This window comes from Quercus lobata, chromosome 5 (assembly GCF_001633185.2).
Source record: "Quercus lobata isolate SW786 chromosome 5, ValleyOak3.0 Primary Assembly, whole genome shotgun sequence".
NCBI lineage: Eukaryota > Viridiplantae > Streptophyta > Magnoliopsida > Fagales > Fagaceae > Quercus > Quercus lobata.
The window spans coordinates 20,494,833-20,507,819 of NC_044908.1; the positions used below are offsets into that span (position 1 = coordinate 20,494,833).

The following is a 12,987-nucleotide window of genomic DNA, read 5'->3' on the forward strand; positions in this document are numbered from 1 at the left end:
ATCAACGTTTTATAAAAAAAGTTGTAAAATAATTTGTGAACGTAGCATTTACTCAAATGATAATAATTGAGTTGGCTTAAAAAAAAGGTCTACTTGGCATTCTAAAATGACATGTCTTATTTTGATTGGGCCATCTCTATTAAAACACACTGGCGTTTCGTTTCGTCCCACATTGAGAATTGAAGAAACTGAAATAGGCCTCTCCTTCCTTCCTTTCTTTCTTTCTACTCATTTTCACAGCAGCAGAGAAACAAGCAAAGTCGCTCTGATCGTTTCTTTTCCCAACAGGTCCGCTTCTCTTTTCTCATTTCTCATTTCTCGTCAATCAAAAACACCTATCTCTTTTTATATATATGTCGTTATATTACGTTAATATTGTTTTTCTGGGTTCTATCAGATCGATCAATTGTATGAAACTCATGTGTCTATGCTCGAAATTTAGTTTGTTATTTTTGTTATTTTTTAAGATTTTTGCGAAATTAGATCGATTTTGCTTCGTTATATCTGACCCTAATTCAGTAATCTGAGATCTAAGACAAAGTGTTCAAATTTCTATTACTATCAGATCTGAATTCATGAGCTTTTTGAACAAATTCTATTCCCATCTGGTAGCTGGGAAAAAGGTAGTAATGGAAGAGAAACTGAAACTTTGAGATCATATTTCTATTATTTGTTAGCTTAGAAATAATGGGTAGCTCATGTAATTTATTCAATTTTCGGGTTTTTTAGGATTTGAGGAAAGACGTAGAATTTTGAGGTTTTTATTGAGTTTGTTTATCATGTTCTTGCACTTTCTTAGCAAACAAGTGGTGGGTTATGTTTAAAATTTTAGATGATTTCACGTTTTGAAGGATTGGAATTTATGTGCAAAAAATCAATTGGAGGATGAATCTGTTGTAATTTAGGTTTACTTCTTTTGTTCTGAGCAGTGGATTAAAGTGTGTTAAACGGTAGAAAATGCCTTCACAAAAGATTGAAACTGGTCACCAAGACGTGGTCCATGATGTGGCGATGGATTACTATGGTAAGCGTGTTGCCACGGCCTCATCAGACCACTCCATTAAGATAATTGGGGTGAGCAATGGAGCATCTCAGCATCTCGCGACGTTAACTGGTCACCAAGGACCTGTTTGGCAGGTGGTATGGGCTCACCCAAAATTCGGGTCTTTACTTGCTTCGTGTTCTTATGATGGGCAAGTGGTAATATGGAAGGAGGGTAATCCGAATGAGTGGGCTCAAGCTCATGTCTTCAATGACCACAAGTCATCCGTCAATTCCATTGCTTGGGCTCCTCATGAAGTGGGACTTTGTTTGGCATGTGGTTCCTCTGATGGGAATATCTCAGTATTCACTGCAAGACCAGATGGTGGTTGGGACACTGCAAGGATCGACCAGGCTCACCCAGTTGGTGTCACTTCTGTGTCATGGGCTCCCTCAACAGCACCTGGGGCTCTTGTTGGTTCTGGCTTGCTTGATCCTGTTCAGAAGCTCTGCTCAGGTGGTTGTGATAATACTGTGAAGGTGTGGAAGCTGTATAATGGGACCTGGAAGATGGACTGCTTTCCAGCTCTTCAGATGCATACAGATTGGGTTCGAGATGTTGCCTGGGCACCTAACTTGGGACTTCCGAAATCTACAATTGCAAGTGCCTCACAGGATGGAAAAGTCATCATATGGGTTGTGGCCAAGGAGGGTGATCAATGGGAAGGCAAGGTTTTGAATGATTTCAAGACTCCTGTTTGGAGGGTCTCCTGGTCGCTGACAGGAAACATATTGGCTGTTGCTGATGGAAACGACAATGTTACATTGTGGAAGGAGGCTGTAGATGGGGAGTGGCAACAGGTGACTACGGTTGAGCCTTAGAATCCTATTCTTTTTGTCTGTTAAACGGTTAGCTCCTAAAAGTACTGGATTCCTTTCTGAATCTTTTTCATTTACATGTATTAGGACTTACTGTTTGTTTACATTTTCTTGTATCTTAGTACCTTGCTTAATATTGTGAAAGATTCAAAATTGGGAGATTATACCAAATGCCTAAACTTGCCAGATACGATTGCTGATTGTAGTTTGTGGGAATTCTCTTGAAATTTTTGATGTTTGGTCATGGTGGACTTCTAATATCAGTTCTGAAATTTTGTCATTCAGTTATTTTTCTGCTAATCTACCATTTACCATTTATGATTGGGACTGTTTGCTGATTAATTAAAATAAATACATGTCTTTATATGATTACACCTAGAATCCACCCAAATGTTATTTTCCCATCCTTTTTCGTTGAGCTGAAGTGTGTGGTTTTTTTTTTGGAGATTGTTGGGGGGGGGGGGCTTTGGGGGTTCAAATTATATGATGAGTTAAGAGTTCCTTTTTTTTTTTTTTTTTTTTTTTTTGGGATATCTACAGAATGTTTGGTTTAATTTAGGGTTTTTCCTGTGGTTAGATTTGTTGACTGGTGTCCCTTTACTCTTAAAAGAGACTGAAGTGATGAAGTCATTGTAGCATCTGTCAGTAACCATTCATTTCAATGCACTTGATTACTGTCATGCATGTGTAACATATAGCACATGCCTCTGAATAGCTTGAGCATTGCTGTGATCTGTGAAGCAAGCTGATTCTTCGTATACAAATGAAATGGATTTGAAATAAATAATAGGAAATTTGATCCTCAAAATGGTGGAAAAATGTCTGCCTTTTAATTTATACATTGTAAAGGACTATAAAAGTATTGAAGCTTCTTACAGGGCAGAAGCAACTGAAGCTTTTGCCCTCTTTTGCCAAGGAGGGGAAAGGTATTGATGCTTATGCAGTCAGTGGGAATATCTGAGTTGGACTGCATGTGTTTCTCAAGTATTGAGACTCAGAAATTGTGCACTTCTTGCTAGCCCAAGGAATTTATGGCAATCCAATTTTGTTGGAGTCTTGTTTGATGCGCTGGCATTTCTTTTATGAGGCAAGTAATGCTGTAAACAAAACTGTCAAAAACATTACCAATACAAGTGTTGACTGGGGGACTACTACTGTTTCAAACGGAGATATCCAAGGTTCGAATTCTCCTCTCTTACTTTTGTATTTTTAGTTAAAGAAAAGATTATGATTGGGGATTAGACAAGCTACATTAAAAAAAGATCTTTGAATGTTGATGTTAAATGGATTACCGGATGCCCATACAAGGAGGAGTAGAATTTGTGGTTTGTTTTGTAACAATATGATGATGATGCACAAAGGTGATTTGGAGCAGCTCTTAACTATCTTTTAAGTTCATCTTGTCAGCAACATTTCTTCATTTGTGAAAGGTAGTCAAACCTTACCACGATACCATCATCACCTTCAATGATACACCCGTTCATGTTGAGATTACATATGAGCATGAAAGTTGCTTCCCCCAAATATTAGTATTGATAGGATAACGACATGATAGACATCCCTCATTTCTTATCAAAAAAAGTAATTCCCTCTCTTTGAGTGCTAATGTGCTCGGACTTGGGAACTGGTCAACTGAGTGATGCATTGTGCATTGTGCATTGTGCATTGCTTTAGGTGTTAATAGATGTTTATATCATTATACTACTTGTAGAACTAAGATGTTGCAAAAATGATTGCTTTGTTTTTATTTTTGTTTTGTTTATTTTTTGGTTTTTCTAAGTAGAAAACGAGTTATGTCGCGCTTCCTAAAGATCAGCACCTTAAAGTATATATATTAGTAATCCGATGGTGTTTTTTGTAGCTGTCTAAGGGGTTGGTTTACTTTTGGACAAGGTGATCCAAAGACAAGAGTAAAAAGATTCGAAAAATCGTTATATTTAGATATATGATGATGTAACACCCAAAAGGGATGTAGCTTGTAGAGAGCTACCATTGAAAGACATGATGAATCCATATGAGGATAAATTTTTTTTTTTTTTTGACAGGATCGCAATTTCCTATGCAGTATCCGAAATTATTACTGCTTGCAAAAATCTTTATTTACAATATGTATCTTCACAATATTTTTATAATAATTAATCAATACCAAACGGAGTATATATATGTTAGAAAAAAATCTTTATTTACAATATGTATTTTTACAATATTTTTATAATAATTAATCAATACCAAACGGAGCATATATATGTTAGAACCTAGATTTTGGGATTTGGTTTCAAGAAACCAGGTGCCTGAAAGGCTGAAACATTTGTCAGATTCATTAGCAAAAAAAAAATTGTCAGATTCCAGAGACATGGTCTGAGCACAGCTATTGTTAGATACCCACCTATTGATGTGAAACTCATAAATTTTAGATATTTTTTTTTAGATTAAAATTTGTATTGTCCTTTTACTTATTTATTTATTTTTATCACAAATGAGGAGGTAGATTTTAAGCCAGGAAAAACCAAAAAAATGTCACCTGACTCAAAATACTCTGATAGCAAAATCAATTAGGTTCGCTGTCGTTTGGCTGGGAGTTGGGTGAGAGGACCTATTAATGCTTGGGTTAAAACATTAATCAGATAACATGTAGACATGTAGACATGATCCATGGACCGGCCCAAAATGACTATTGCTCCACTCCATATGTCCGCATATGGTTGTAAACGAGCCAAGTTTTGTTGAGTAGTGCGTATTTGAGCTTAACTCGTCAATAAAAATCAAATGCTCAAGCTTGGCTCAAGTTTGAGAAAAGCCTAACTTTAAGTTTTCATGCTTCACTTAACCGACGTTTTGGCCCATTTAACTTCAGAATTCTAATTTTTGGTAAACTACAAAGTTGTAGCCTTTAAGTTAGCTTTCCAGCCCAACTTGAAACATCTCAGACTTCTCAATTGGACATCTAAGCCGAAAGTTATGCTCCAAATACTAACTGGTGCACAAGCTGGAATCTTAATCCGAATTGGACTTGGATTCGGTGCAAATTTTCTTTGATTTCTTGCTCCAATTGGACTTGAAATTTAATTGGGTTGGCCTTCTTTGACTCTGTCATGGCCCTTGTAAAAGTAAAGTCCATTAGATTTCTTCTTTGCACAAATCCACTTTTTTAATTTCATTATCCAACAAAAGAAAAATTCATGCATTAAAATTCAATTAAGCACAAAATTAATTATTCAACATTATTCCAAAACCAACTATAAGTATGAAAATATTTTCTTATAATGATATAAATATGCAAAATTAAACTATTATTAGACACCATTGGTGGAACATGAATGATTTAGTAAACTTATATATATAGATCAAAACGATAATAAAACTTGCAAGGCAATTAAAAACAACAATAATAATAAAATATAAAGTTGAGATTTCTGAGGGGGCTTACAACATTGTTAAAAATGGTTTTCAAGTAGGGCTTGTAATTCTCAAGATTCTTCAATTGATTCATCAACGAGAGAGTGTACATAACATGTAGGGTTATAGATTACATCTATTGATCCCTTTGTTGCCATTAGTGTCTTTCAACCCAAAAAAAAAAAAAAAACTATAACCTTTTCGCCAACTACAGGCAGTAAAAAAATAGCCGTTGTGCGTGTATGAGCAAGTCAGTACAGTGAATCCCACGTGAAGTTACAAATTATAAATTTTTAAATTGAATTTGAGCCAAATAAAACTGGCTTTGAATCATAGGTATTTTCAAGTTACAATTATAAGGATCGGATGATGAGTTTAAAGTGATAAGATACGAATGATGAGATATAGGAACTGAGATATCTCCAATCCAAAGAGGCTCTAATATTTGCATAATACATCACACAAATTCCCAAACTCAAACTTAATGGAATTGAATAGTCTTATAATGATATATAATTTCAAGTGAAGACTATGGTGAGAGTTTGAGCCTTTGAGGCTTACTATAATAATTGAAAGAAAAATAAAAAAAGAGAGGTGGAGAGACTTAGAAGGCAAGAGCGGTGCGTGCCATCCACGTGACACACTTGCACGTGCTATCATGTTAGTGGAGTGTAGACATGATTAGCGCGACGCACGTGTGGGAGAGGGAGGGGAGCAGGAGCACCGTCCGGAAGGAAGGGTGGTGAGTAACCGTGAATAGATTCTCGCCACGTGGAATTTGACTTAGACCAATGGGTTGGCTTTTGAACACCCCCCCCGACCTTAAAGACCTCTCACATGTTTGCTGACACTACTCCAACTTTCTCACGTGCTCCTCGGACCCCACCCCCACCCTTATATTTAAAGTTTAAGCAAAGTAAAAAGAACCAAAGAGTTAAAATAATAGTAAACAAATTTATTTACTGTATAAAATAAAATAAAGGGTAAACATTAGTTATAGTTAGTTAAAAATGTAAGTATTATTATGTTGACATTTAACTGTAACCGAAACCGGACCTTATCCATTTACCTATATATTTTTTTAAAGATAATCCATTTACCAATGTTAATGGGGATTGGTGTAGAATGACTCGGGCCATCTGACTCAGTTTGTGGCCTAAGTGCCACACAGAGACACTTGTACCCCGAGAAAAAAAAGTCCACATACATTGAATTTTTCTTTTCTTTTAGTTACTAAATTTAAGAAATGATTGTCAAGAGTCTTATGATTTGATCGCATTGTTTGCTTTATTTTTTTTATTTTTGGAATTGTTGCCATTAATGAATTAGGAAAAGAAAAAAAAAATTACATGCCATCATTATTTTGATATGTGTGTTGTGAAAAATTATTAGATATTTTATCTAAAACAACCACCGTTTGTACCATTTCCTCTAGTGTGAAATTAGAATTTAGGGATATAAGTTATTTGATATTAACTAAATAAACAAAAATGGGGGAAAAAAATCCTATAATGACTATTAGTATATTAGAGAAGCTCATCATTCAGTTATTGGTTTATTTATTATTCTCAAGTGCAATGAGAAAGGGGATTTGAACATTGATTTTTATAATAAAGAGAAAGTTATGTCATTGAATTACAAAAATCTTAACAATAATTTGTTTTTTAATTGATGAAGACGAAGAATTCTGAAGAAACATGCATTAATAATTGCAATAAAAGTTCATCAATGCATATGCTTAATATTTAAACTATTTGCATTGGAAAATATGTTACCACAAAAATATGTGCCATTATTCTTGAGCTCAATTTGAATTTGGTTTTTATAAAAATTGTGCCATTATTCTAATATTAATGAATTGAATTAAGAACCCATTTAAAATTTATAATTTAATAGAGAAAAATAACGATTTTAAATGAAAACACAATAACTTTAGTGTTTCAATTTATGTTTCTAAGAAAATTACACCGTTAAAATTGGAGTAAAAATGTGTTTCCAAATCACAACTTGTGTGGTGTTTTTAAAATCCTTAGAAAATTTTGTTACTCATGGACGTCTTTATGAGTTAGAAGGGGGATAATTCGATAGTTGGGGAAGTGGAAATATCAAGAGCTGCCCCTTGAGCTAGAAAGCTCTTTTATTTTTCACCATGCACTTATTTGCATTTTTTAAAATTATTCTTTCAAAATATACCCTTTAAAATTAACATTTCTTAAAAAAAAAAAAAAACACACACACACATTTTTTTAACAACCTGAGCCATTTAGGCACCCTATACAAATTTAAAATTTATATAAAACATAAGATGTTTGACTTTTTGTTAACATTTTAATAATTTTGTCCCGTAAATTTTTTATTTTTTATTTATTTATTTATAGAGAGTTTCAACCTTTGGTGTAGGCGGAGATTGAATCCTAGATCTCTTATTTAATCATTAGAGACTTTACCAGTTGAGCTAACTGGAACTCGCAAATTTATACATCATAATTATCATATATATTTTTAATTAAATTTAAATTTTATTATATATTTAAACCCTCCACTAAAATCTTGGAATAATATATTTTCTTTTAAGTGTTAAAATATATAGTTTTATACACGAGCACTATCATACTAAATGCCTAATGTATAAATACATATTTTCATATGCAAATACAATTATAATCAACACTTATTAATAATTAATAAATATTATAATCATCAAATTTTATGTTTAAACTACCTCTTTCAGTACAAAAAAAAAAAAAATTATGTTCAAATATCATATTATAGATTTTTTTGTGCATTATACATGTTTTTTTTTTTAAAATTTTTTTATACAAGATTGAAATTTTTACTCTAACATAATCTAAGTGTATATGTATGTAAAGTTCCCTCCTAGAGACTTGAATCCAGCCCTTGTCTCCCACGCCCCAATAAACATTTAATACTTGTAGAGTGACCATCATGCTAAAGGGCACAGTGGTGTGCATTGTACATGTTACCTACTAGTAATTTTGAATTTGAACTCAAGAACTTTAATATTCAGTTAATCTTTACTTAACTAGAAACCTTGATTGAGAATCTTACTTAATTACCTATGACCCATGCTTTACCTAACTGAAGTAATTACTTAAAAAAAAAAAAAAAAAAAAAAAAAAAGATAATTAGGAAAGAGGGGTTTACATTGGCTTTTTATCTTATGTGGCAGGTAAGAATCAAAGTGAAAATTATGCAAAGTGGCCACGTGGATAACATCATGACCGTTGTTTTTTGTTAAGTTGAGCTGTAACCATCGTGCTGAAACGTGGGTAAGGCAATATAATAACAAGCAATGATAGGGCAATAGGGGTTAGAAAGTACAGTTAATTTAGACTTAAACTAATGGAAAACTCAGAGGGAAGAGATTTTAAAATAAAGGAAGAAAAAAAAAAAAAAGCACAAACCCCAAGAAAAAAAATTATTAGCAGCAGAGGAATCCGGCTGTAAACTTGGACAATATTGGAATAGTCACTGCGACAAAAACCTGCAAGAGATTGATTCTTAAGGATTTTAATTTTCAACATTCATGGTTTTTGCTTTCCTTAATTTTAATTATTTAATCACCTCATTAATTGACAAGTAATGTGATAGTATTAATTTGGTTGGCCCTTTGTTTAGTTTAAAATGTTTTCACCCTCTAAAGTCTAAACAGCCTTCCCCAGTAAAGAGCCCTGAAATGTGTCTGTGGCTTTAGCTGCTATCTTTTTAGGTGGCTGTGTGTGTGTGCTCATTAAACTTGGTTTGTGTGAATAATGTGTTCCTCAAAAAAAAAAAAAGTTGGTTAGTGTGATTTGTTGTATGATGATTAATGAGAAAGTTTAAGTATATCATTTTGATTGGGCCGACACTGAATGGTATAAAAAAAAGTAGTAAGTTTAAGTGAAAATAATTATTATTTATTACTTATAGTTTACCACTCTAATAAGTTGTGATTGTGTAATTTTAGAAGAATAAGACTTAATTTAATGAGTCATACGCATATTGTAATGACAAATGATTGTTGATTTCTTTTTTAGAAAATGCAAGAGTTACAAATTATTTTACAAAAAAAAAAAAAAATTTGTTGATATGGTGAGTAATTATTAGTAAATGAAAAAAAAAAAATGATGTTAGTGGTGAACGCATATGATATGATAACCAGTAAAAGTTTGTCATAACAAAAATTTGTGAAAATGTTGTCAAATAATTTGTAATTATAGCATTACTCGTCAACGTAGTGGAAGTATTTGATGCATCATGATAAATGCTTTTGGTTTCAATATTTTATCTTATAGATTTGAACCTATGATATTTGTTTTATAATAATTACTTTTTATTTTTTGATAAGAAAATACTACATAATTGCCCTTTATTATTAGGGTAAAATACCAATAACTTTGTTATAAATGAGGTTGGATTTTTTAATTTTTTTTTCTTATTTTTTTATGGAAAGTGAGGTTGGAATTTAGGTCTACTATTCAATAATAAATGTTTTTACTAATTGAGCTAATTAATTAATTTTAAAAAAAAAAAAACACAATTAATACATATATTTTTTCATTTTGTAATTTTATCCCTTCTTTTATGTGAAGAGGAAAGTCTTTTAGGTGATATCAAGTTTGTATGGCCAAAAATTAGGCAAATAAACTTGGTGTAAGAACACAATTTGTAACGACCCTAAAATGATATTGGGTTCGTACGTTTAAGGGCCCAAACAATATAATTTGTAGAGCGTGGGCTTGAAAGGCTAGGCCTGGGTCACCGAACAGCAGTTAGTCGTGGTTTCTATGGAAATTTACATGAGGGTGAACCTGACGTGTCTAGCAAGACCTTCTTCTGGTGCAACATGAGTGGTTCCGAAGGGTGAATCTTGACTTGTCTAACAAGACCTTCTTCTGGTGCAATATGAGTGGTTTCGGTCTTTAGACCTCGTCCGAGGAGTTTAGTGTTCTTATTATTCTCATTTTTTAAGACTTCATGGTCTGGGAGACGACCCCCCCCATCCTTCCATTGGTTCTTTTTTCCTTTTATACTAACATTTACCCTCCTTCCAGTGTCCACATGTAAGCTCCACTTTCTGGGTTGAGACTTGTCCTATCAGCCCATACCTAGAGTGGTTGGGGGTGGTTGTAAAAGCTGAATAGCATGGTGAAGAGCATGGACCTGTCAGACGCAGAGTTCTTTATTGCAGTATTGACAGCTTTTTCACTTGGCCTGCTCCTGCGCTGAGCTCGTCCTTTCCTCTAGGGGCTCTATGGGGGTGCTGAGCATAAGATCGTCCTCGGCCATATCCTTAGGCCTTTTTTGGACTTTCACTATGCATTCTCGGCAATAGTTCTCCTCGGTTCAGGTTTTGGGCTCTAATGTAAAGTGGGCCAGGGTCACAAATTCTCTGGCCCTACACTTGGTAATTCCTAGAAAACTTGGCTAATTGAGACTAAATTAGTAACTCATTAAACTTAAACAAGCATTAAGATTTCCCCTAGATTTGGTATCTTTAATCACTTACTTTCATTAAAAGAGGGTACCGTTACTAATTCCCACTTTAAAAAAAAACACACGAAATAAATTGGAAGAGTAAAGAGTACTAAAACATCCTAAAAGAAATACTAAAAAAAGTAAAAGTATAACTGTATTGTAATTTAAATAATTTAATAGCTAAAAAAAAAGTAAAAAATAAAAGAGAGAGTATATATATATATATTTTTTTATTTTTTTGATAAAAAAGGTTAGAAAGAGAGTATAGTTAAAATAATCAATAATAATAATTGTAGTAGTAATAACTTTACAGAACTTGCAAGTCACTTCCTATTATTTAATTCGTACATCTCTGCATGTAGAAAGATGCTCCAATTACGTCCAAATTACACTTATGCCCCTCCCTTTACTCCTCAAAACCCCACCCTTCCTCTCCCACTCTCACTCTCTGACTCTCTCAGATACACACTCAGCTCTCACTCTCTCTCTCTCTAAAAAAGCACAACTCTCTCTCTCTCTCTCACACTCATACATATATAATGGAAGTGCCGGAGATATATATGGGAGGCTACTTTGGCGGCGCCGGAGGAGCTGGCCAGTACTCGCCGGAGAAGCAGAGGACTACCGAGAACTTCACCGTCGACGACCTTTTGGACTTTTCGAACGAAGACGCTGTCATGGCCGACGGTTTCTTAGACAATGTGACCGCCAATTCCACCGACTCCTCCACCGTTACCGCCGTCGACAGCTGCAATTCCGGCTCCGGACCTCTTTTCTCCGCCTGCATTGGCTCCCGCAGCTTCGCTGACTCTCAGTTCTCCGGCGAACTCTGCGTTCCGGTAATTCCTCCAAATTTTTGACTTTTTTTTTTAAAACTTCAAAGTTTCAATTTCCATTTTTCGAAATTCGGAGCCAAAAAATATTTAAAATTTGAATTAAACAATTATCGTTATTAACTAACTAATTAATTAATATATTTGGGTTTTGATACAGTACGACGACTTGGCTGAGCTGGAATGGCTATCAAATTTTGTGGAGGACTCGTTCTCGGCCCAACAAGACTTTCAGGCCTTGCAATATCTCAATGGGCCCACCACCACCACAACCACAGCCACAACCGTTTCAAAAACGCAAGCCTCCGAATCGTCATCCTCATCCGAAACGCTTCTCCCATCACGAAACGCACCGTTTTTCAAGCCCGAAACGCCTCTCCCAGGCAAGGCACGTAGCAAGCGCTCACGCGCCGCTCCCTGCGACTGGTCCACGCGCCTCCTCCACCTCGCAACAACTCCAGAAGACCAAAAACAACAGCAACAGCAACCGATACTGACGACGAAAACGACGACGTCGAAGAAAAAAGAGTCCATTATCATGGACTCTACCACTTCCTCCTCCTCCTCTTCTTCGGGGAGGAAGTGTCTCCACTGTGGCTCCGAAAAGACGCCGCAGTGGAGGACTGGGCCTATGGGCCCAAAGACGCTTTGCAACGCTTGCGGAGTTCGGTTCAAGTCGGGTCGGCTCGTGCCAGAGTACCGACCCGCTGCGAGCCCGACTTTTGTGTCCGCGAAGCATTCTAATTCGCACAGGAAGGTTTTGGAGCTGAGGCGGCAGAAGGAGATGCAAAGAGCTCAGCATCAACAGTTTCTTAGTCAAGCTTCGATTTTCGGTGTAGCTAACGGTGGCGGTGGTGGCGGTGATGAGTACTTGATTCATCACCACCATCATCATCAACGTAGTGGGCCTGACTTTCGGCATTTGCTTTAGTCGGTGCTAGTGTTGACTTGTTTTTTTTTTTTCTTTTTCTTTTTTTACTTGTGCTAATTTTTGTTACTTTTGAATTTGTAGGCTCTTTTAATTCTATTTTTTTGGTTAAGCAAAGAAAGAAAAAAAATTAAGGGAAAATGAGGTTGTTTTTGTTTTTGTTATTAGACTCAAAAATGTACTTTTGATTTGGCTTAATTGGCCAAATTTGGCAAATTTAGAATCAAGCAATTTTTCTCTAAGAGATGTTTGCTTTGTTGGAACTTATATTTTGGGAGCTTAATTCAAACCCATTAATTCTATTTCATAGAAGAATTACTCAGCATTGTGTTATGGCTTTCAACTGCTTAAACTTAATTTAGATGGTAATTAAAAGGATTTGACTATAAGGAAATGAGCATAGGGAGTAATTTTGGAATAAACTCAGCCAAGCAAAGTGCACCACTTTTATGGGACCATTGGGCCACGGATGGTATGGTGAGAAACAGTCCA

General features: G+C 35.0%; 2 protein-coding genes across 2 annotated transcripts; both read left to right on the forward strand.

Moving 5' to 3' along the window:
- Positions 1-148: 148 nt before the first annotated feature.
- LOC115992997 (protein transport protein SEC13 homolog B-like) lies at positions 149-2,118 on the forward strand. The gene is made up of 2 exons (XM_031117259.1): positions 149-288; positions 930-2,118. The coding sequence occupies exon 2, from the start codon at positions 958-960 to the stop codon at positions 1,861-1,863; it is 906 nt and encodes a 301-aa protein (XP_030973119.1). The 5' UTR covers positions 149-288; positions 930-957; the 3' UTR covers positions 1,864-2,118.
- Positions 2,119-11,194: 9,076 nt separating this feature from the next.
- On the forward strand, positions 11,195-12,779 carry LOC115991970 (GATA transcription factor 9-like). The gene is made up of 2 exons (XM_031115982.1): positions 11,195-11,573; positions 11,728-12,779. Exons 1-2 carry the CDS (start codon positions 11,274-11,276, stop codon positions 12,496-12,498), a joined length of 1,071 nt encoding a protein of 356 aa, XP_030971842.1. The 5' UTR covers positions 11,195-11,273; the 3' UTR covers positions 12,499-12,779.
- The last annotated feature ends 208 nt before the right edge of the window (positions 12,780-12,987 follow it).